Source organism: Lepisosteus oculatus, chromosome 2, assembly GCF_040954835.1.
Source record: "Lepisosteus oculatus isolate fLepOcu1 chromosome 2, fLepOcu1.hap2, whole genome shotgun sequence".
In the NCBI taxonomy this organism is placed as follows: domain Eukaryota; kingdom Metazoa; phylum Chordata; class Actinopteri; order Semionotiformes; family Lepisosteidae; genus Lepisosteus; species Lepisosteus oculatus.
Genome location: NC_090697.1, coordinates 67513039 through 67538554, shown reverse-complemented (window position 1 = coordinate 67538554; position 25516 = coordinate 67513039). Strand labels below are relative to the sequence as shown.

The following is a 25516-nucleotide window of genomic DNA, read 5'->3' as shown; positions in this document are numbered from 1 at the left end:
GTGTTTCTACCCTTTTCTTACATTTGTGAATATGCCATATGCCATGTTGCAAATGTACTAGGCATACTTGTTCATACAGTGTAATGCTTCTCATTGGTCTTTATGTTTGTAACTTAGAGCTGTTGAAGTTAGTGTGAATGTATTGGTTTGTGGATCAAGAGAGTATAGCAACTTGTAGGAGAAAGCAGGAATATAAGGGGCAGGGAGAACAGAAGAAAAATAGTTTTAAAACGGGTAGAATATTAAAAAGTGCATGGAAAAAGGGTGCCCGAGGACAGAGAATTCTAGAAGATGAATTCCTCCAGGACCAACGCCCCTATTTTTTTATAATACCAGCAGAACACACAATCCCAGTTTAGGACAGCCTCGGTCCATATACTGTAGGTTTTCTAAGACTACATTCCCAGCAGCACTAAAGAACTGGGAAAAGCTGTTATTGTGCTGGTGGTCCATTTAAGTCAATACTCAAAATACGTATTTAGCTTGAGTCACATGAAACTTTGCAGATACTGAGATACTTAACACATGCCTTAGTAGCTAATTCTGACTTTATTTTAAAATTCGATCATTATCTACAGCTTACAATTTTAGGAGAGGTATGATGGACATTTGTGTAGAGAAATTAGGATTTGTGTGGAAAAAAATTGTGTGCGTGCATCCAGGGTTTTTTTATTTTAAAATTAAAATATTTTAAAATATTAAAAATTAAAATTATTTCCCCATCCATCTGCAAAGCAAAATTCAAACCTGTGGTCCTCCTCTCCAGTCCAGGTATTTGTATTTGAGACAAAGCTGCCTCACCAGTAGCAGGATGTTCAGAGATGCATCTGGTAACACCATATGCTTTGTTTCAAACTGCTGGCGAAAATATGAAAGGAGGTGAAAAATGTCATGCTGCATGAGGTGAATGCATTCAAAGGTGTTTTACAGATGATCATAAACTACTTTGATACTTTTATGGCCTGAACCACAAATACTGTGTACACGTATAATGTAGTAGTATGACACACATATATTAAATTATTTAATTGTAAAAAATGATCCTTTTAGATTTTTTGAATAACAGCAAAATACGGACAACTACATTAAGGTATGACAAGTGACAGAAAAAACGTGGAGTAAATTTAAAACTTTACAGTGAATCATGGACAGTTTTCTGTCCAAAACTGCATTTCTCCACCCCAGAGAAATTAAAATAAAGTACTTTGCAATTAATCGCCATGAAATGTAGTGCATTGCCACAGGTTAATTCTGCTTCTGTTGTTTAAAGACATACTGCCATAATGATGAACAATACAGTACTATAATACTGGCTGCAGTGTTTATGTGAATCAAATACTAAATATTAAAGAAAATGTTACAATGGTTATCTAATTTCATGTAATTTACTGTATATTATGCATTATATAATATTTTGTATTTTAATATAATTGTTTTAATTGCAAAATTCACTGGATTCACTGAAAATCTCCTCAACCATCTATCATCATTTTAATAGTGCGGGAGCCTTAAGTTTTGCTGATAAGTTAGACTATGTTAAATACCAAAAAAAAGAACATACCAGATGATTTTAATGTATTTTCTTTTATATTGGTGTTTACATTTATGTACATACTGTACCTGCTGGTAGAAATGCAAACATGATTTCCAAGTCCACTGACCTAAAAACTGATAGCTATAGAAGTTAATGTGATTAAAAACAGAAAATGTCCTTAAGCAGGTGTTTCTTGTACAAATACATGCAATTTAACTTTACATTAACAACCAATGAAAATCAGCATCAGTGAAATACAGACAGAATATATACAAAAGTAATTTGCCATAGCAGAGCAACCCTTTATGGACTATTCCATTTTATCTGCCCACAAATAAGGCTTTTAACACCAGTTCAAATTAATCTCAAACAGGCACTTTTAACAGCATAGATGCATGAAACAAGATAAAAATAGGTTTGTTTGTTATGCTAAGATGATATATACCAAAGCCTGATCTTATAATACTGTTAGGATGCCTTAGCCAAAAGGATTAAGTGTACTGAAAGACAAATACAGACTGACAAAACTTTATTTCCTATAGGAAGAACTATCTTCATGAGAAGATTAAGATGATCTAGCATCTATTTTTTATAGATTGCTTTTTATACTAACTTCAATCTGAATTATTTTAGTTTTTTTTATATGTTGTGAACTTTCAGAGACTTCAGAATAGGCTCCTCTGAAATCAAATTATAGGCATTACATTGTGAGACACTGTGACATACTATATGTTACTACAAGGAAAATTCTACAACTTCAAAATTGCATTTTTCCAAAGGGAGCATTGCTTTATTTTCTGAAATCTTAAATGTTTAAGTACAGAATAATTATTTCCTATGGAGCTTTCTGTATTTACATCATTCTGAGCATTTAGATAAGTTCTGAAAATGTATCACTTCATATTTCCCCACTTTGCTATAGCTGTGACAGTGACATTGCTGCGGTTTTCTTTGTATGATTAAAATTGAAACAATTTTGTTTTGGTACAATATATGGTTGATCTCTAGCAATCTCAGTTTTAAAGAGGTTTTCTTTCCAGCATCCATTATCAGAAGGTCACTACTCTGCTAGTAAAGGAATAATACCGACTCCTCTGACCCTTGTACAGTTTCAAAAGTGTCACGTGTCATTTTTTGTAGGCTAACCAATCAGGGATTGGCCATCAATAATAAACCTATTTTGTATTTATAGTTTGTGCTTTATACTCTTTTGCAAGGATGAAATTCAGACTATCAACAACTTAAGACTAGCTGGAAAACAAAACTGTTATGAATGCACAGGGCATAAGTAGAGAGAAAATAGCATGATTTCAACCTTTTACCATACAAAAGACAAATTTAACAAATATAACATTCTGACTTATATTACTTATTTCTACCAGTAGGCGGAGGAGCTTTATGTCTTCCTCATAATTCTACTCACTCTTTTCACTGTGTAAAATATGTTGGAAAATGGGACATGAAGAAATGTAAGTACAGTAAGATGCTTCTTTAGTGCTGAACACTTCACAAACACACTTCACAAAATCCTTCAACTAGAAACCAAAACTTTGTAAAAGATCTTCAGTAACACTAACTCCCAATTCCTTAATATTCCTCATTTATTACTTAACCATAAGCAAAGTTACAGTGTAAAAGATTGCACTACAGGTGTTATCATCTGATATTAAAAAATCAAGAACAACCAAATTATCCTGTCCCAAAATTTCCAGTAAAATTATTTTCCAATGTTCTGTTCTGTTTGTGTTCTATACTGAAATTGGGGAAAGATTAGCACCTCATACCTTTTAAAAACAAGTGTTGCTTGCAAGGATCGTATTTCCCCACTTGCTATAGTCCATCTTTGTTTAATAGGAACTTACTTTACAGATGCTCAGTAGTAAAGTTAGATTCTAATCTCACTTATTCCTGCTCATCTATATTTATCTTGCTTTCTGGACTTCCCTTTGCACATTTCTCTCATATCCCCTCTCCATCTTCACCCCGGCAGCAGCTCCCTGGCTCATTCCTCATGAAAGTGAAGAGGGTCCGGTCAGCTACATCCTCACAGTCAGGCTGCCGTTCTCTCAGCTAGGCGAATAAACTCTTAATACATTTAGAGCCAAATAAACTAATACATTTATCCCTGTGTCACATTCATTAGGATTTAAAAAAATACTATAATTGAGTCAACTCTTTTCTAGTATAATTCAGTGTGTACATGATGGATCAAAAACAAGAAAGTTAGAACTTGACATTTGTTTTTTGTATCATTCATACTAACATGCTTACAATGACAAAATAACAGTTTCTGACAGTTTCTCACTCGTTTTAGCCTACTGAATACCAAAATATTGGCTAAAGACAGCATTGCTCATTTTTATGTACAAGAAACAAAAAAAAGATTTAAGAAAAGAGTGCATGTACAAAAAGAGAAAGCATTTAACAGTATAGAATGACTTTTTTGGAATCAATTATGCACAAAGTGTGCGGATGTTAGAAAGGGAGTAACAGTGGTTCACAGTATTGCTGAGAAATTAAAAAACAAAAATGTAAAAAAAAAGTTACTGCAATTTCACAGATATCAGACACGCAAAGGCAGAGCTAAATTGCCCCAGTACTGAATTGCTTTGGAATAATCTTTTGTTCATACAAAAGATACCTTTTAAAAAAATGGTTTGACAATCTAGAATGAGCTCAGCCCTTAAGAAAAAAACACAAATTCCACAAATGCTCATGGAATTATTCCTATCAGTTTGTCAAATATGGTCTTAAAAGCTAAAGACAGAATGTAAAATATTAACCACTCTTGTCTTGAATGTGTGACAATAAAGAGTACGCTGAAAGCGGTATCCATGGAAGAATGTACATTCAGTCTAATATAAGTAAAATTATTGACAATTATAAACCATGTCATGTGCTTTCTTCATGGAAAACAGTATACTTGTACATGTCTTAATTACTCATTGATGAAGTAAGATTTTTTATTAATCAAAAACTAAGAAAAAAACTTGGACTAATGAGTAACAGAAATAAAAAACTATTGTTTAATAGACTAAAATGTGATAGTACTTACTTTGCATGATATGTAGAATAATAGTTCACATTCTCATAGCAATGCAGATTTCAAAGAGCGACTAGTTTGATAGTTTTGAATTTAATGAGTAACATACTCTATTTGTCTCTGGAACTTGATTAGGTGTCCATCTGATAATCAATAATCAATCAGTTAAGCTTGATTCAAAATACTACAACATACTTTTCAGCACCTTTTTAATTGTTTTAATATCATTATTCTTCTGCAAAGATTTAAATTCCTCTTCTTTGAATGACTTATAAATATGGTGGCATGCACATTTCAAGGTTGCGCCACAGCACATCAATGTTAATCACCAATTCACATTATAATGCACAAGGGTTCTGCAGGCACACGTTGAAAATAAAGTACGAGAAATAAAAAATAACAGGGCAACAAAAGAGCAGTTTACAAAGCAATATATATATTCTTTCCCATCCACTATACTCTGCTGTTAAGGAGAAATCATGCAGAATAATGAATTATAAACATTCCACAAAAGAGCAGAACCAATCCAAATCATCAAATGGTAACCTTACATTACGATGTTCAAGGGAAAAGGTGGATAGTATCAGAAATATGACATTGTACTCCAGTATCCAAAACTTTGCAAAGGAATGAAGGATTATTAAAACAAGATCCTCATGTATAATGTACAACATTTAAGTGGCTCAAGATACTCATACTCACTTCAAGACAACAGAATTCTGACTAGTACAGAAAGCTAACTTTTTAAACCACATTGAGTGCAAACATAGGGTTTTTAGTTTTGGATCTAATGCATCATTTCTTTATATTTTTCATACATTCTTTGTGGGGCATCATTTCTAACCATATGAGACAATTATTTAAAAATAGAATGTGCAATTTGCAAATGTGGTGTGAAAGTCCAACTAAGAAAAAACAGTTTTGAGGAGGGGTTTCAATAAATATTGGAGCCTGTAAAAAGCTTCGGTATCAGCTTCAAAGAAAGAGAATTTCCTGGCCACTTTGCTGTATGAACAGCTTTGTTTCAAGCTGCAATCTTTTTCACTTACTACAAAGACCTGTAGGACAACACTTTGAAAACAAAACCAAATGTGTTCAAATCAGGGTGACCTAAAATGGTGGGTGGTAATTAAAAAAAAAATGGCATTCGATATGGCAATCTACTATGAGAGTAAAATCTGCATATATATATTTATATAAAAAACAACAATAACAAAAAGAAGGTTTGGGTTTTTTGTGCAAGTTCTTATGTTCTTGAGATGCAGCAGCAGATCCTGATCATTTGAAGACAGTCTCAAAAGCTGGGCACTTATGGCTTTTCATCTTCTTCATGGTCTTTTTAAACTCCTTGCTAGACTTGTCCCACTTGTGGATGCCAGTGAGTAGGTACTGCTTGTCCACTTTGCGGCCCATTATCAGGTAGGTGTTGCTCAGGTGATCCAGCTGCTGGCAGGGGCAGTCAGCGCCATTCTTCAGGTACAGCACCAGCTTCTTCAGATCCTTCTTCTTTAGGTTACCAGCTTTCAAGGTCTTTTTCTTCTTCTGCAGAATCACTTTACGGTCAGAGTTTTCCTTCTTCACCTCCTTGATTTTGGTCTTAATGGCTGAAACAAGGAGATGAGGTCACATTAGAAGAAGGAGCTACAGGGCTTTGTAGTAGCAAAGTGTATTATTACACCAATAATTAAGTGTTAAGTAAGATTCCTAATAATCTTTCTGTTTTTTTTTAAATGGACAATGGCCCAAACTGAGCTTAGCTATGCTTATTCAAACCTTTAGGAATGCATCTAAGATGGGCCTCCTTGATAAGCAACATGTCCTGGCCCTAAAACACATTAGGACATCATAAATTAAAGTCCATCTTTGACACCTCCAATGATGAAGTACCTCACATCAGCAGCTCTTAGCCTATTACACCAAAAGTGACTCATCTGGACTGGGTCCCTACCTGGAGGTCACCAGTTAATCATCCAAGGATGACCAACCAATGAGGAACCGCAACTGTGATTACTGGACTTAAAGGATATTAAAAAATTCCAATTTTGTCAGTCTCTCTCTCTCTCTCACTTGAGACCTGTGATAAGCTAATCAAAGACATAACTGCAGCCACTGTTGTACCATCTTCAAGAAACTTCAAGGTCAGTGAAAGTTGGACTTTTGTTGACAAGTCTTAATATCGACATATATTCAGTAGAAGCAGCTATACCGTGTGGATCAAATAATTCTCCCCACCATACATTCACCTACAGTTGCATCCAGGTCAAAATTTTGTTCACAAACCATTAGAAAGCCACTCAGGGTCAAATCTTAGTGGATTCATTTCCCGTTCCTCCTTTTTCCTCCCCCTTTTCCTTATGCCGAAGTGTACCTTTGGCGCTAAGCAAGTGGAATCAGATTTGATACGGCTGCAATGAACCCAGCTCAGAAAAATCTAAAAACAGTGTTTCCTGTTTTCAAGATGCAAGAACCTTATGAGGTTCATGCATAGCTTTGCTGAAAAAGTCTTATGGTATGCAGGTCCTTCTTCAGCTTCACAATAAACCCTATGGTTCCAGCAGCATTTAAACTGTAATTCAGGTCCTCAATTGCTGCATTTGTTTCTGGTTTTCATTTAATCATTAATTAAACTAATTAAACAGATATATTGAATTAACCACATTTAAAAGGTCTTCATCACATAGTTACTAAAATCTGAAGATAACCAGCACTCAAGAACTGGATTTGATAATATAGTACATGAGTGGATAACGGTGGGCAGTCTAAATGTATATTGCAGCCATTAAATAATGTTGAACTGGGAAAGTATTCAAATGACTACCAAAATATACATGTATTGCTGAATAAAACATATTACTAACATTACATTAGTTTGCCATAGTTTTTTATAAACATCTTTAACACCAGAGATTTTAAAGACCAGAATCTGATTCCCGAGAGAGAGGTTGTTCAAATATCTTCTTGAATGGATATATACGAGTTGTTTTATTATGGTGACAATAACCACAAGGCAACAGGCTCATAAATAATGATTTATTGCACTTGTGATCAGAAAAAGATGTTTCCTTACCGTGATATAATAATAACAGGCTGCATCTGAAGACCAGCCAAAATGAAAACTTAGTCTTACTTGTTGTAAACCCTTATTTATAAGGAAAAATAGTCAGATGAAGTCCTAGCATCAGAAATAAATATCATTTCTATTTATTTTTTTCATGATATGTGTAGATGTTGTGAATGTCATTCAACCATTCAGTTCTTTGCCCATTCTGAAGTTTCAATTTTCAAAGTCAAATATTAACACCAAGGGCATTTACAGTTTCAAAAAATGCAGTTTAACAAATTCCATAAAATCTTCATGAAAAACTACAAATGCCGAAGGCCATCAATAGAAGATAAAAAACTTGTCCTTTGCCATTAAATTACTGAAAGCATGTTTGAAAAAAAAGTCTAAAAACAGTGTTTCCTGTTTGCAAGATGCAAGATTCTGCAGGACTTCTAAGGATTGTGTATCTGAAAGTTATTTTTACTTTATGGAATGTTATGGTACTGCAGTTTATGTATACAATATCATTGAAACTGATCACACAACTGAAAATGATCAAATTTAAATAAACATCACATTTTTTACAAAAGCTTAGAAAGCTAATATGTTTTGTGAAGTATACAAAGTTTGCTCCCTGCCAAAAATGTAATAGGTTATGTATATATTTACTGTATGTGTGTAAATGCATCTTGTGCTTTAAAGTAACATTCATGCAGTGAAATGATTTTTTACTGGTGACTGCTGAAAACTGAAAACAGGGTTTTGAAGTTCTGGACAGACATCTTGTGTGGTACATGAACTGGGTCTAGCATTTCTCTCACTCTGACCAAGTCTCAGAATATCAAGTGTCCATTTCCCTTCCTCATCCCCCAACTCCACGTTGCTAGACAACAGTCTTATCAGTCAGTACTGCCTCTTTAAACAAGGTCTAAATAACCTTATAACTGAAAAACAATACTGGGCCAGGCAATTCTTTCCTCTCGGTGAGTGCTCTAAAGAAGGAACTTTGCCAGAAGACACATTACAGCAGTAAGTGGAGAACGCCGCAAACAAGGAGCTGTCTGTGGACCCTGAAAGAAAAATATAAAACAGCTATTTTTTCAAAATTCCACACAGTGTGAGATGATAAGGTTTCCAGTGTTCAAAGAAAATAATATCTTACCTGCAACAAATCTGAGATCTATAGCAGAAATCCAACATTAAGCTGTAGTAGCTAAAGTCCTAAAAGGAGTCTAATGTCAGAAAGCCTTTACATATGAACAAAGCCACTGTGCAGCCTCATCAGTTACCATTAATTATAAGATAATCCAGACCTTCAATTCCAAACATCACTGAAAACTATTAAGTTCACACATGTCTAAATATGCAACCATTCATAAGAGCCTACAAACAAATATAAATGGTTTATAAGCTCACATGAATGGAAGTATGGAAGTAAGAAAAAGAAATGAAGGTAAGTGTCCCAGACCTGAGATATACTGTACATGTGGTGTTTCACAATTAAAATTTCTTTTATATCTGTTAATTTGTCTAGTCTTGGTGGCCAACATGCGTGTTCTGTCAGAGATTGGTATATTCATCCTGGGAGGACTGAAGACATTACATTTTAGATTCTTCAAAAAGTAAATGGAATCCAGATGTTGAACACTACAAGTCAGTCAGTCAAGACTTGCTTGAAAAAACACTCAACTACATGGACCAGTGGTTCAGTGTCCCTTTGAAAGTTGTCTGCCATCTGGTTGTGGGAGTTGCTCACAGAGAGTTGAAGCTTTAAAACAAGTGAGGACTCCAAATGGGCTGGATTTAACTCTTTCCAGTGTTTATGTTATCATAGAGTCTTACCAGTTTTGAGTGGCTGAAGCCTATCTGTTGCACATCCCCCTTTAAAATGGAGTGAAGACGTCAATTGCTTAATGACACACTGAGTCATTTGACTGTATTTGGATACTTGATAGAGTTTTCACTTTTTACAGTAACTAAAACAGCATGGGACTACTAGTCCCATTTTGTTATGAATTAAGCTCTTTATCTGTTAAATTGTGCAATTCTTATAATTGACATTTATAATGAATGAAATGAGAACAAAATGTCCCTTTCCTACAATGGGTGCGTCCTGCTGTGCATACCTACTGCATCTAATTAGAGCTGCTGCTTTCTGAGCCACAGCACATATTATCTCAAATCATGTCTAAAATGAATAAATTTAATAAAAGTCAGCATGCAAACTATAAAGAATAAAAGTTTTTTTGTTACAACTTGCCAAAGGGAACCTTAACCTAAAATTAGTTTTTCCGGAGATAGTAGTGCCTGCATGGCTTTAAAGACATTATTTAAAAAAACTAAATCATTTTTTATCATTTCCTCATGCAGTACTTCTTTATATGAAAATGAAGGGGGTAATTCTGAAGGATACTCATCTTTCAATACTAAGGTAATTTGATGCCCTTAATTTGTGTTAACAGTATACCTGTATATTCTCACAAAAATAAAGCTTGTATTTGCATTGTATTTTAATGGCAAAATATGTATTAATAATGTACTTTACAAATTCACATTTCAATAGTTAAGTTCCCTGAGGCCTGTCCAAATGCTCAAATACAGTACTGTGAAAAGCCACCTTCACATTGTTAAATTACACAGACTTTTTTTATCACATACATATTGCCAATTAGCTCTTTCCTCTGTCAAATTAACACCAACGATGGCAACTGGTATTTTGGTGAGCAAGATTCTGAGCTCATTAGGGAGATATATTTGCACAACAACAAACACACACACATGACTTTAACCATCATGAAACGTCTTAGTAATACAGCAGCACCTTCCTGTATAATCCTGTCATTTTATCTTTTAGTTAAAGGGAAATTTTAAAACATCTCATGGAATTCTGCATCCATAACATAGTAAAAGCTGTCAGATGGGGTCTTTACAGACAAGATCAATCTGTCCCATAGAAGAGCAATCAGCCTGCCTTGTACCCTTGCTCTCTCTGTTGGAATTCTCCTTAAGAGGGAATTTTCATTTGACCAAAGGCTTTGTGTCTCTGCTCTGAAGTTTAATGCACCTTTTAATCCCTTGACAGGACATGGCTGAGAATTACAGGCAAAGTGCATTGGACTGAACAAGCATACTGTAGCTTTTACATACTTTTCATAATCCCAGTTCCAGTAATGCAACTGTAATAACTTGCAATTGTGATTTAATTGGAAGCACTGAAATGTGGCTAATAAGAGTGGTTGCAAATACAACATTTATGGAAAGAAAACATTGTGAAGAGACAGAAAAGATAGAAGAAGTAGAGAACTAGCATTACACATCAAAAAAAAGCATTCTGGCACATGAACCTAACCAAGGTAAAGCAAGGGTCTTAAGATATATGGGTCAAACCTAGTTTTAAAAAAATAATTCAAAGAACATGAATGCCCCACTGTTAGGAGTATGCTACAGACCACCAAATTCAGATATGAATTATAATGCAGTCTTACAGGACTACATAAGGTATGTATGCATAAAGGAAGCAGTGGTTTTCATGAGAGAATTTAACTTTCCTCCCACAGACTGGGAAAAATGTATAGTAATGCCAGCAGCTGAAACCAAACGAAGACATGGGTAATGACTGTTCCTTTCCTCAATTTGTCAGAGCACTTACTAGAGTGAATACTTGTATTGATTAAGTGTTTGCAAACAATCAAGGGTGAAGAAAACAGAGTTGAGAACTGTAATATGGTATTCTTTGAAGTGAATTTCTACATTACTAAACCCACAGGGGGAATCCAAAAGGTTTATAAATTTAGGAAGGCAGAACAAAGAGGAATAAGACAGATTTAGACACATGCTGGCAGCAAAAACAAGCTACAGATACAAAATGGGGGAAATCAAGTTTAAAGAGGCTACTTATGAGAAACAGGAGCTAATGTAGACACATTTTCATGTTCTAGACACCCTGGGGAGGCAATACAATAATAGCTTAGTATTCTGGTTGCATGTGAGTTTTAAAGTGTAGATTTCAAATCAAGAAGCATTAGAATCATATAACACACTTTAAGGTGTCATTTAAAAATATAATGTATAATACTGGCTTTCAAAATACAAAAAAAGGATATTGAGGCTCTGGACTCCAGAGAACAACCAGATGCATTTCCAGGTCAAAGAAATGTCCTACCTACTGTATCTTCTCCTTCATGAGACATACAGTAGTGGTAATCTGGTGTTCTGGCTAGATTCTTCTTGCACAGTTTGACCTACTTAAATATCCTGCTTAATTCAATTGGAGTAGTAATTTCTCAATTTCCACCCCTGAATTGCTGTATAGTGGGCCTGCTGGTGCATGATCACCCAGGTTGGTGTTGTACTTCAATCATGGATTAAATAAGTCTCCTATTTTATATAATACTACAGGATGAACAGTGCCAAACCAATGACTTAATTTCCCCGAAGACTAAGAGTGTCAGATGACTCTAACCATACTCATGTGTTGAGAGTCACTCATGTGAAGTTGCAATGTTATCCACAGTTCTCCATTCACTGTTCTTCCCTGCTTTCTCTTTGATCTCTCTCCAGTTCTCCACTTCTCTTCCCTTGATCTTTCCTAATATGTCTGATCTTTCCATAATCTCTTTTTTTACCTCCTAATCGCCTTGTTTTTCAGCTTCTCTGCCTGAAAAGGTGTGACCACTGACCTCCACCACACTTACAACCTTACTTCAGTAACTAAAATCTGTCCTCTGATCTCTTAAGATACCTAAAGAAGCCACAATCAATCCAACTGGGTCAATTTTGAACTTAAGATACAGCAGGAGCTAGCTGTGACTTTTCATGGAGAAAGTTTTACATTTGAGATCATATTAATGCTCATTGGAACTGCTTACTCAAGATCAGCGACTACTGCCAAAAAGGTTACTTGCAAAGGTCGAGCTGAATGTCAAAACAAGCATGAAGTCTTCATTGTTCAACAAACACTAACATGATTTCTCCCTCCTTAAGTTCCTCAGTCATTCGTGAGAAAGGACTGCCTGTCTCCATTGATTTTTAGCAGGTTTTAAAAGAAATGTACATAAACAAGATACAACGGCATGAAAATTACACCGAATTGCATGCATCTTCCTCAGCCAATCAAAAACATCAGTCATTCTTCACACTGAACAATTGTCAACTGGATATTCAATAAGGCCATGCTACAAACTCAATAGTAAAATACTGTAGGTCATATAACCTTATAAAACTTAAATATGTTGTCATTATTCTTAATTTTGCAATCATAGTTGAAGTAAAATTGGATCTGACAGCCAAATTCAAAAGTGCCACGTTGCCATTTGAAAATCATGAATTCTCTCCTAGTGCTCTAGTCAGAAACCTTGGTATGTTATTTTATTAAATATCATATTTCAAATACAGAATCCTACAGAATGTCCTGTATCAGTCCTGATAAATCTGAAGCCCAGAAACCTGTTTAAGTGCTGGTCCATTTCAAGGATTGACTTCAGCTGGTGCAAAAATTGTTTTTTTTTTTTTACACTGGCTTTAAATAGAGAAGTAATCTTAAGACTTAACTTAAAACTTTACACAGCCCTGTCCCCAGTTTCTGAGGGATCTTTATATCTTTTTGTTTCCCTTGTTTGTGCCTTATGTTCGGTAGGTGCTGGTGTGCGGTCATTTCAGAGTTTATCTGTGCATGCACTTAAACCATGTCTTTTAATTTATCTAGTTCTTCATGTGTATTGAATGAAATTGTATACAGCAATCTTGAGATGCATGGCATGAAATGGTACTTTAAATTTAATTTAATACAATGCGTTCCCAATACATTTCATTCCCTGTTAATAAACCAGATTTCAAAGAAGGTAATGACCGAGATGATCTAGCTATTGTATGTCTGCAATATATACTGTATTTTCAATCCTTGATTCTAAAACTTCATTAGGTTTTCTACCTATCAAATATCTTCCAAATATTAATATTAGTAATATTTGGTAGAATAACAGATAATCTCAAAATTATCTAGTTGGGCCAAATTGCATCCTCTTCTTGGTAATCATTCTTATTTTCTTCTGAGAAAAATCCTTTTCAGAGGATTCCCATCTTTAACTTAAATCCTCTTGTAGTTTCCATGCTTAGACTGTAGACTCCGTTTGGGATCACCACACAACAGAACTCTTTCCACAATCTAATGAACTATTAGATTAAAAATTAACATTTGCAGTTCAAAATCAAACTTCTTTTAATATGCATTTATTTCAAAACAGAAAACAGAGAATACTGAAATCCAAACCAACTTGACATGTTTGTTCAAAAATTCTATGTGGCTTTTTTTGTAATTTAAGGTGGCTTTTTCCTCCAGTTCACATTTGTATAATTTAAATTCAACCTTGAGCATTTATGAGCTTCAGTGTTTAGCATAAATTTGGCAACCATTATCGTTTAGCTATAACACAGCTGTTTTAAAACCTCATGGCTTTAACAGAAAAAGGTGTATTTATAAGCTTATGATCAAAAGGCTTAATGGATTGCTGGAATGTGCGATTAGCGTTCTTGTGAATTATTTTTAGTATAACCTAGAATGGCATTTCGGCATATTCTTGTAATACATTCTTGATTTTTGTTCACATGTGCTCAAAATAAAAGTTCCAGGACCTCAATTACTTTATAGCTGCTCTGTGGTAACTAATGGCCAGTCAGTGGCTGAATCAGGGCTTGAATTGGGAAGTTGCTGCTACGCAGCCTAACCACTATTCCATGGTTTATTTCAATGGAAGTCTGAGCAATAATAGGCGTACTTTTTATGTTTTAATGCAACAAGAGAAAACAAAAAGTGACATTGAATGGAGGATTAAAAAGGTCTACCGCATTTAAAATGGTAAAAGGACATTTACTCTAGGCAACTGATGCAAATGGTACATTCAGTGAAACAGTTAACTGTAATGGCTGCCTGTTACAACAGCAAGAGCCAAAGCATCTCATAAATCCCATTTACAATCCCTCTCCCTTTGACTTTGTTCACACTTGTTAATTAAAGGGGCAGAAACTAGCTGAAGTTTTCCAGGTATTAAGAACACACATGGCAGGGATTAAGAGCTTTTATACCTCCATTTCTATTTTCTGAATAGAATCTTTGAGGGTGATTAGCAGTAAATGGAATCAAAATGAACAGCTTTAATAATTAACATGTCATAAAGAGAGGGCCAACAGTCCCCTTTTTCTTGTTAAATGTTAGTTCCAATGACCTGAACTTTCATTAACCTCCAGGTTTAATTTAGCACCCCTTTAACATTGATATATTTGCTGTGTACAAAATAATGCAATAAAACTGAGAAAATCTGGGTAGGATGTTAAATTGTTTTTTTAAACCTGTTAGCTGTACATCTGAAAATTTATATTTTCACTCATTTTAACAGCATCACCATGATATTTACAAATAAAATTAATTACTTTATTAGAATCTGCAATGGGAAACAATTTTACATGAAGTTAAAACAATGCTTAATGAACCTGAGAAAGACAAAATGCCTGAATCTGTCAATGTTTACTTTCAGGCTTACAGTTTACTTGACTTCTGTGGTAATGGACAACATCAACAACAAAAAATAGGTAGTGTAAAACACAATGATCCTTAAAGAAGTTCCACCATGTTCCATCTTTAATGATCATAAAGTGAAAATGTGATGGAGTAAGAGAAGGTAAGTTAACAAGATTTATTTAAAAAAATATGCACAGTCACTAGGATACAGTCAAATCTTTGGTCAGTATTCCAAAAGATGCATTGGATACAAAAATGCCAAAAAGTAAAAGCAGTGCCCGTCAGATTTCAAGTAATTGTGGAATAAACAAAGTACAATTCTTACTCAACAACAGCTTCGGAGGCTAAAAGAATCTATTGTCAGAAAAGGATATTTGATTAGTCTGTCATGCTTTAAGATTTCCAAAACCCCTGTCCAAAAGAAAGATTACAAGCAGATGAATCTTGAAAACCCATTATTAAGAACAGTGACTGTCGACGAATTCACCATATCATTAGCAGAGTTTCAGAAAGGTGTGAGAAGGAACATTGCTTCTAAAATAATGAACATCTGGAATCAGAAATATTCCTGCACTACAAAATGCTTCCAGTTTAACATCACCCATTTCCAAATCATTAATATGATTCAAAAACCATGAAGACATCTGTTGATGAGGAAAACTAATCAATTCCTAAACATAACCCCACTGGTTCCGTATGTGTTCACTAAGTCAGTTAGCTTGCCAGGCACCAAAATTCTAACTGTGGCAAACAGAATATTTGTGTTCTTAAGACCTTTATGTGTATATCCAAAACAGACATATAAAAATAAGCAGCGTTCCAAAAAATGTATTTTCAGTTGCAGAAAGACTAAAAATGGACTCTCTTCGGTTTCCAGCACATTCTGCAAAGATCACTTCACATTTCATTATAGAAAGTTTCTTGGCTTATCCTTTTGGCAAAAGCAAGACCAAAGTGGGATGTTTCTCAATGAGTTGCTGGGTCCTGAGGAGCTGGTAGAATGTGATGACCTGTCTGACATCACCTCCCAAGATATCTCCCCCAGTATACAAGCTGCCAAACCTCTGGTGCAGTCCTTACATATTACTAAATTCATTCCCTCAGCCTTCAGCAAACACTGAATATCTGGCAATAAATAATTCAATCAATCACATGGCTAATTCCCATCTCACCAACAAAAATAAATCACTGAGCCTGGTCTAGACTACACTGGTTCTTTTCTCTACAAGAAGTGAAAAATATTAAGGAAATTCTGTGGTTTACAATCCACCCAGAAGGCCCATTACATTTCCACACTCTTTGCAAAAAAAGGAGGAAAAAATGGCCAAATATAAAGCAGCTTCACAATCTTGAATAGATATACATGTTCACGGAGTTGTGGTGTTTCAAATCTACAGTGGATATAAAAGGTCTACACACCCTTATTGAAATTGCAGGTTTTTGTTATGTAAAGCCAGAAATCAAGATAAATCATGACAGGCATTTTTCCATCTTAAATGCAACCTTGCAACAAAATTCAAGAGAAAAACAAATAGATTTTTAGCGAAAGTAATTGAAATGAAAAAACCTACAACACCCTGGTTGCATACGTATGCACACCCTTTTATAATGGGGGCTGTAGCTGTGTTCAGAGTTAACCAATCACAATCAAAAGCATGTCCAAAGGTGAGTAGCATACACCTGCCATCAATGAAACTGACTCTGATTAACCCCAAATAAAAATCAGCTGTTCATGTAGGATTTTCTTGAAATGTTTGTGGTTGCATCCTACTGGGATAGCCATGGTCTACAAGGAGCTGAGAAAACATCTACGGGATCCAATTGCTGAAAGGTACCAATCAGGAGAGGGGTATAAAAGAATATCAAAGGGATTGGATGTACAATGGAGCACTGTGAAGACTATCATCAATAAGTGGAGAAAATGTGGCACCACAGGGACATTGCCAAGATCAGGATGACCCTCTAAAGTTGATGATGGGACAAGGAGAAAATGTATCGGGGAGGCTACCAAGAGGCCTACAGCACCATTAAAGAAGCTGCAGGAACTGGGCACTCCTTGCATGTGACAACAATCTCCTATATTCTGTACCTGTCTGGGCTATGGGGTAGGGTGGAAAGATGGAAGCTATTTCTCACAAAAGAGCATCCAAGCCAGTCTAAATTTTGCACAAAAAAAAATACAATCACCCCAAACCATGTGGTGGAAAATGTCTCGGACCATAAGACAAAGGTTGAACTGATTGGCCTTAATTCTAAAAAATATACATGTTTTGGCGCAAAGACAACAGCTCATCCAAAGAATAACTGCATCATGCTTTGGGGCTGCTTTTCTTCAGCTACGACAGGGGCTCTAATCAAGATAGATGGGGATAATGACCAGCTCCAATATCAAGATATTTTGGCACAAAACCTGCTGGCTTCCAACATAACGACCCAAAGCGCACATCTAAGTCAACCAAGGAATGGCTTCAGAAAAGGAAGATCAAAGTCTTGGAATGGCCCAGACCTCAATCCCATAGAAAATGTGTGGAATGACTTAAAGAGGGCTATGCACAGGAGATGCCTTGGCAATTTGAAGGAGTGTGAGCTCTTTTGCAAGGAAGAGTGGGATAAAATTGCAAAGGTGATAGAGACTTATTCACAAAGACTTACTGCTGTAATAAATGCAAAAGGTGTTTCCACAAAGTATATTGGTTAGTTGGGGGGAGGGAGTCTATGCATACTTATGCAACTAGAGTGTTGTAGGTTTGACATGATTTATCTTGATTTCTGGCTTTACATCCCAAAAACCTTCAATTTCAATAAGGGTGTGTAGACTTTTTATATCCACTGTGTTATTTTGCTCCGATTGCACAGCTCCATATACTTAAGGCCAGACATGACTGAAAAACACTTTATATTCTGCTTCTATGGGAGGGATGTACAAGGCCATCTTCATAAGAATATTTACCATTTTAACCAACTGTAAGAACCTGCACACAAATGTGAATGCTTTGAAAGATACTGCCTTAAATAGAACTAATATGGAAGGTACATAGTAATGCCTTTCAGACCAATTTTCAAATGTCAGTAAACTTAGTCACACAGCTGTACCAGTTGAGCACTAAAAATCAAGGGGCTTCCAGAGATGTCAAGATGGGTTTTTAGATGGTTTGGATATTTGTAATCCCTGGTTGACACTCAGACTGTAGAGACATTCTGACATTGTTTGAAGCAAAAACTTTATTTTTATAAGTGTATAACAAAATGCTTTTTCATCCAATTGGTTATGGAAACTATTCAAGGATAGATTCTTCAAAGCTCTATTGAAAGGTATTTCTTCATGCTTCTGTTATTTAGATGTTAAACTGTAAAATACGTATTGGCAGTGTTTAACCTGTGATTAACTATCATCCGATAAGGGGAAGGGGGGAGTCATGTGCTCTCTAATCTCTTAAACCCTAGAAACAGGATAAATTCTAGCCTGATTGAGCCGCTGTGTGTGGCTTGAATCGGATTACTTACCAACTAATGGTCAACTTGAGACTGGCTTACACTGGATATATGAGAGAGATCAAGGACCAAAGACAGTAACTTCCTCAAAGCTAGCATTTATAGATCTGGGATTTGTGTTTGATAATTAACTGAAAATTTGTTTCATGCTTATTACAGTGCAAACATTGGTTCTGGGAATTCTTTGCTAGAACTTTTGCAGTCTCAAAATTGCAACTGTTTCAATATTCAGGCGCGCATATATTAATCAGGGATAGAGACTACATTATTCCAATTCCTAAACATTTGGTTTGGCTTCTAGGTGCACTCTGCCTTTTTAAATTTTATTCATGACAGCTTTACATGTTGCTTTAACACCCCTTCGTTTTAAGCTTAACTTGTATTATGAAAGCATACTCCTTGATTTAATATGAGTGGGCATATACTACATAAGTTTATTTCCCTGTGCATGTCTTCTCACTTCAGCAGAAAACACCACTTAAATCAAATTCTCCACTGTGCCAGCAACAAAGCAGAATTGCAATTAAATGGGGAGAACTGGTAACACTGCAAAGTGGAAACAGCTGGGAATGTCACAGGGTTGTACTTCATAAGAAATGTAAGAGATAAAAAAAAAAAGACAAACAGAGGATGCAGATTTTAAACACTTCCCCTGCAGGCTTGATTTTAGTAAGTCTGCCTTCTCATTGGCTTCACACAGTTTCAATGATTACTGTTACCATAAGAAAAAATGTACAAGTTATTTAACTTAATTCACCATGATAAACAAAATGACAATAAAAACTTCAGGAGCTTATCTCCAAACATTTGCAAAATGTTTTTACAATGGAAATCTCCAACAACATAACTATGAAACCAGAATAACGAAGACCACATATGAAAAAAGACCATTTGGCCCACCAGGCTCACATGGTTTAATTCTCGGTAGTCCCACAGCCAGTAATGGGAATTAACTCCCGAACATGGAAACCAGTTGAAACTCAAAGAAAGGGACAGCTTAGAGTAGCCAATCAAGACTAAAGTATCCTTTTGATAGGAGGAATGAAATTGTGAAGACTACACTGTGTGATCTGTTACAGCATTACATGTAACTATTACACCAACTGTAGTTTAAGAATTGGCAAAATATACATATAACAGGATTGGCTCTAGGTTCTAGATTTAAAAACTGCTTTTGATATTGATTCATCTATAGTATTCTATTTTCCTGTGAAGAAAAATGTTCACAATATCTGACATTCTGCAATAGGAAAAATAATCCTATTTTTTACTATTTACTATTTTTACAGCAGTCACATCAGGAAGTATTGGATTCCAGTACAAAAATATTTTTAGAAACTAAGTATGTTTACAATTTTCTTGGGATCCACATAAAAATGTTAGAACTGATTTTTTTCTCACCTGACTGTAGAACAGATCTGTAGTTACTAAGATGCTATAGTGGGCAATTGGCTCTTTTGAGATTGTTTTGGCATTGCACTGTACACACTGTCATAATGCTGCAGAAAACTGAAAATAATTGACAATGAGATTACTTTCTATGATGGCACGCATATATATATACTTACAGTGAATCCTATCAAGAGATTGTCTCAGATAAAGTAGCAGCTTCACTAATGCGTTTTATAAAAATTTGGGAAAATTACAAATCTGATGCTGAGGCAAAAAGTATAAAGATTTAGCTTTGTATATGAAACTAAGATCTGAAAGCATTAGTTTGCTTGTAGAAAAACTGCAAATTTATATGGGTAGGTGTGAGCTATTGCCTTTTTAAGCATTTGTTACTTAATGAAAATTAAATAAGTTTTTATACTCATATAATGAAGTGCAGTATTTGTGGAAAGATTGGATCTAAAAAATCTTTTAGAATCTTATTCTCTAGACAGAGTGTACAGACATCCTGTTTTCAATATATTTTTTTTTTCTGGCTAAAAACAATGTATGCAAAGATATTTCAGCCTGGTTGCTTATAAAAGTGAGTAAGTTGCCTGTACATTTTTCAGATTCCTTGAGTCTAAATTATGAGTCTTGAAATGCATTTTACTCCAGTGTTACTTACATGTTTTCTATATCCCCCCTTCAATGCCAAAATAGTAATGCCTACAGACAAATGTAAATGTGGCAATACATTTTGTATGTAACCCTACACCACCCAAAGACAAGTATCCCTAAGATCCTCATTACCCCCCTTGAAAGTCAATAGTCCACAGATTTCAAATAAATAGTTATTTAAAAAGAATTTGTTATAAATCTATACTACAAATTCAATAATGAAAACAAAATCAAGAATAAACATGCAGAAGTACCAATCCCTATAGCCCCAAAACACAAGAAACAAGGATAGGTCAGTAGCATTTAGTTTCAAATGTACAAAATTACAAATTATTTGTATTCTCCAAGATCAATAAAATAGCATTTTCTTAGACGCTGTGTTATAAAACGCTGTAGGCCATACAAGCTACTGTACATAACCATGACCTCACACAGTTTGATCAACTGTATCTTGTCTAAATGGTCATGAGCCCCAGAAAGGGGGGGGAGGGGGAATTCCACACACCAGTCTTAAAATGTCTTTTTTTTCCCCTATTCCAAAAAACATACAAGGTCTACAACAAGTAAACCAATCATTTCATTCAGCAAGCTCACACAATCCCAGGGGGAAACCCCAGGAAGTACTGGATATGATAAATGGTATTGAATGATAATGACAACTTGATCGCTCAGATAAATGATTTTTCCCCAACTTAAAATCTTGTACAGATGTGTTGCCATGCAGGGTCCAGAAGTTAATTGCAAGCAAAGCATTTCTCTGGCTTTAAAATTATTTCAGCTGAGGGAGCACAAACCCAAACAATCCAAAAAAAAAAGTAGAGGGCTTGAAATGGTTTCTGCAGGGATGGATGTTATTCCAATAGCAGTGGTCATGAAGGTATAAGTGAACAATCCTGGGGGTTCCTTTCATGGTAATGGTTTGAAAATAGCTCGTGGCCAGGAAAAAACATGTTTCAGTTCCTGTCTCAGCATTTTGGATTCTCCATTTTAAAAGTTATCAAATCTCCCAGAATTCTCAGGATTTTTCAGCGGCAAAGAATTTCATTTTGAGTTTCTTCAAATCACTAATTAAGAAGATTACAATTTAAGAGATTTTGAGATTGCTATACGAGTTTGTTTATATAAGAATGATTTATTCATGCCTGTTTTGTCTTTCGAGGTGCAGTTTTTCCACTCTTACAAGCTCTTGCATCTTCTCAGATAAGGAATTTATTACATTTGAGCTATTTTATAATAAAAGCTTGTGAATTAAGTGCATCTAGTACAGAATTGTACCCAACGTTTATGCATTTGCTAATGAGTGCAACAATGTAACTACTGTAAGTGAGCAGTTGAGTGTTATTGTTTTTCTACTTATGTTTTATGAATCAGCTAAAGATTGTAAGCATGTTAAAATAATTATCTAGGAATCTTAGATGTTTTATACTTAGGTACAATTTTGTGCTGTATTACAGGGGAAATGTAGTCCCAACTTACAAGACCAGTTATTAAATCTCGGTAACAAAATAAATTCATTGATAGTATAGACAAAAGTCTACAACTTTTGAATTATGCACAAAAATTATAAACTTTGTGGAAGTACCGTAAGTCGCCATGTTGTCACAAACTCCATGGCAATGGTGGTCTTGCTCTGGGCGAGAATTTGCACAAATTGCATTTTGAAGCAGTCCTTCCTGCTCACTAGTCAGTGTAATGACTAATGTAATGCAATGTACAGGCAAATAAGTACAGCCTATACAGCAGACACTTCTCTGCAGAAAATTTCCAACATGATCCACATGCAGAATTAACAATTAAGTTCCATTTATCTGCAAAATCAAGAGTAATATTTCTATTAGATTAAAAGATGCATTCACAAGCCCGCTTGTTTACAATGTAATAGGGACACAACACATAATCGCAAGTTTTGTTGCCTCATTCTAAATATATGGCACTGTGCATCCCTGGAAATTTTACCTATTATGTGATGGAAATTTGAGGTTTTAAGAATGTACTGTGTACATTTTACTTTTATTGTAGTTTGAAATGCACTCCAGAAAATGCACAGCTGATTCTCTCTACCCCTGAAGTAGATATAAAAATACCATTGCAGTTCCCCTTTAAGGTGAAGTTTTAGTGTTTGAGGAATGCTTTTGAGTTCTGGAACCAATCAGCAATTATAAAGCTGAAATAATGGGAATTTAATTCCAGATATACAAGCTTTCTCATTCACATTTCATAAATGTGAATGTTTTCACGTTCGTTGCAGTTTTCAAGGAACAAAATAAGATCATGTAATGAGGGATTACTGCACACAAATTCCTGTACATTACATGATACTATAAAATTTCAAAAGCAAACCATGAAAGGAAGAAAAAAATAAGTTAAAAGGTCTACAGTAAATAAGAAAGTAGCTCATTTTGTCATGTGGCATGTCAACAACTCATGTTCAAGCATTCTAGACATATACATTAAAAATCAAAATGAAGTCCTGATCATTTAGCCCAGCAGCTCCTAACTCAAGTCCTCATAGTCAAAACTGTAGAAGGTTTCCCATGTTTCTTTACACCATCAATCACTTAAGACTGGAAAAAGTATAAACTGGTCCAATTAATCCTTTAAGGGTAAGAGTTGTTTATAACTTAAGGTATCTCAACAATATTTCTGTTTGCTTATCTTGAGTACTGGAAGCTGGAAACCTTACCACAAGTGTGACATCACAGAGCCCACTGAAATTAGCCAAAAAATGTCACCTCATGTGTGAGGTTCTCTAAATCTGGACTTGCACCTGTAGGCTCACAGTCTGCTGCGATCAAACTGTTGCAGTAAGGATTTAGAAAGATTGCACTGAAGTTACCAGTCTGTTGATGACATCTGATTTAGTATCACTTTGTTTTACATCCGATGTTCCGCTGATACAAGGTGTTCTATAGGGTTCTGGGGTGGGAGGTTTACATTTCGGCACTTACCGATTTCACAAATTGGTCATTTTTTGCAGTTCTATTTGCAGATCAAATGCTGTAGGTCTGGCAGTTTAGAGATGCCAGTCTGATCAGATTTGCAACAAGAATTTAAGTTCAACAATGAACTCTTGTCACAAAGTCATTAATTCAGTATTGCTATATTCAGTTCCAGCTAAAAAAATCCTTTGATGGACAATAAACACTTTGGTGTTACCTTTCACCCTCTACAATCATTTGATATCAACATGTTAGGAAGATCAAGGGCATCATTTTTTCTACCTGTGTAACATTGCTTATTTAAGACCACTGCTGTACCTGTCTTATTATTGAAATACTTGCACCTTTATTTAATAAACTACATAACGGGTTAAATAGTGGGATGTATTCTAAGGTACTAAAGAGGCTCCAATATGTACATAAAACACTCTTATAGCCTAAAGAATTAAGAGTAGCCCAAGGCTGACTCCCTGCAGACTGAGCATCCGAAGGTTAAAGAAAAGTCAATATTCCAAACATTCAAGTGTGAGGGCATTACTATCCATTCAGGGTCACACATTTCACAATGTTGTTCATTTTAGGGTGAGCTACAGTATAATGTTTTTGAATCCTTTAGTTATGTTTTAAATTCATGGCTAAACCTGTCTTAAAGGTTGCAAGACAAGCCTCCAGCATCATTGAAACTTTTCAAGCACTGGAGTGATTTGGAAAAGTAAAGCTATGACAGGTGTTAACACTTTTGCACTCTATCGTGTCTCTCTGCGTGTTGAAGTTTCTGTGGCAAACCTTGTAGCATTTTGTAAACCATTACATCTCACGATTTTCACACGACATTCCTATTCAGCTGTAATTAAATACTTAAGAGTTAACTAAGGCATCCTTTCAAATTCACATTGGCACTGTAACCTTTTGTCACTAATTTTAAAGCACATAAAAAGAGGACCATTAAGTTAATAGCTACACTGCTTTTATTTCACTACTTTTCAATTGCTGAAGCCCTTTGTTGATCCAAATGCTTTTTATCTGATTAAAAGTACTTTGCGTGATGAAAAGTTAATTGATTAGGAGGCCAAATTAGGATCAAACCAAAACAGATGCTGTGTCAAGGAGCACTTAGCTCTGAAGTAACAAATAAGCCAAATTGCTTTCACCAGTCTTTGCTTTCCTAATACTCATAGCTAATACCACTGCAATGACCTTTTTAAATGCTGTACAAACAATATACCTGTAGTATAAGAGCTTTGTCCAGTCTGGGTCTTGACTCTGTATTGAAGGCTCATATACAGAGAATGCAACACTTGGGCTAACTATTGCAACTTTTTCTGGAAAAAAACCCAAAGTTGAACAGTTTGGAAAACCTTATGGAAACCCACTTAAAACTTGAGCAAGGAATGCAAAACATTTAAACCGTCTGTTTTTGGAGCCGATTGAGGTTTTAAGCAGTGGTCGTAAAAGTTTTTGCAACCGTGTAAATGGGATTGCCTCATGTGCACAAACCTAAAACTATAACCTGTGCAATTTCACATCAATCATTCTAGACACGACAAGAAAAAGAGTATTTAAAAAAAATACAGAATGGAAACATCAACACAAGAGAGACAAATATCTAAGGCAGTAAAGTCATTTTCATTGTGTAGCCACAAACCACATTAGAATCCCCAAATGAGGTGTGGTTTATTCTTAACTATTCTCTATGTACTCCCTTCCTGACCAGGCAACTCGGATATACAATAGGTGCAGCACCAGGAACCCTCTACAATCTCACTGTCCCAAATAATCATATTCATACTATGTACAGAGGTTATTCTTTCTTGCAGTTGCTCAATGCCACATCATTTTAAGCACTATTTTTTCATGTTTAAGGCCCTTCAATCAAGTGGAAAAATGTAGCCTGACATGC

The 25516-nt window shown here is 35.3% G+C and overlaps 1 protein-coding gene across 1 annotated transcript in view; it reads right to left on the bottom strand.

Annotated features, from left to right (window-relative positions):
• Window positions 1-1565: 1565 nt before the first annotated feature.
• Window positions 1566-25516, bottom strand: part of sfrp1b (secreted frizzled-related protein 1b) — a 44525-nt gene continuing 20574 nt past the window's right edge. The window contains exon 3 of the mRNA XM_015341287.2: window positions 1566-6181. Coding sequence (XP_015196773.1) covers window positions 5856-6181 — 326 coding nt within the window. The 3' untranslated portion in view covers window positions 1566-5855. The remainder of the gene's footprint in view (window positions 6182-25516) is intronic.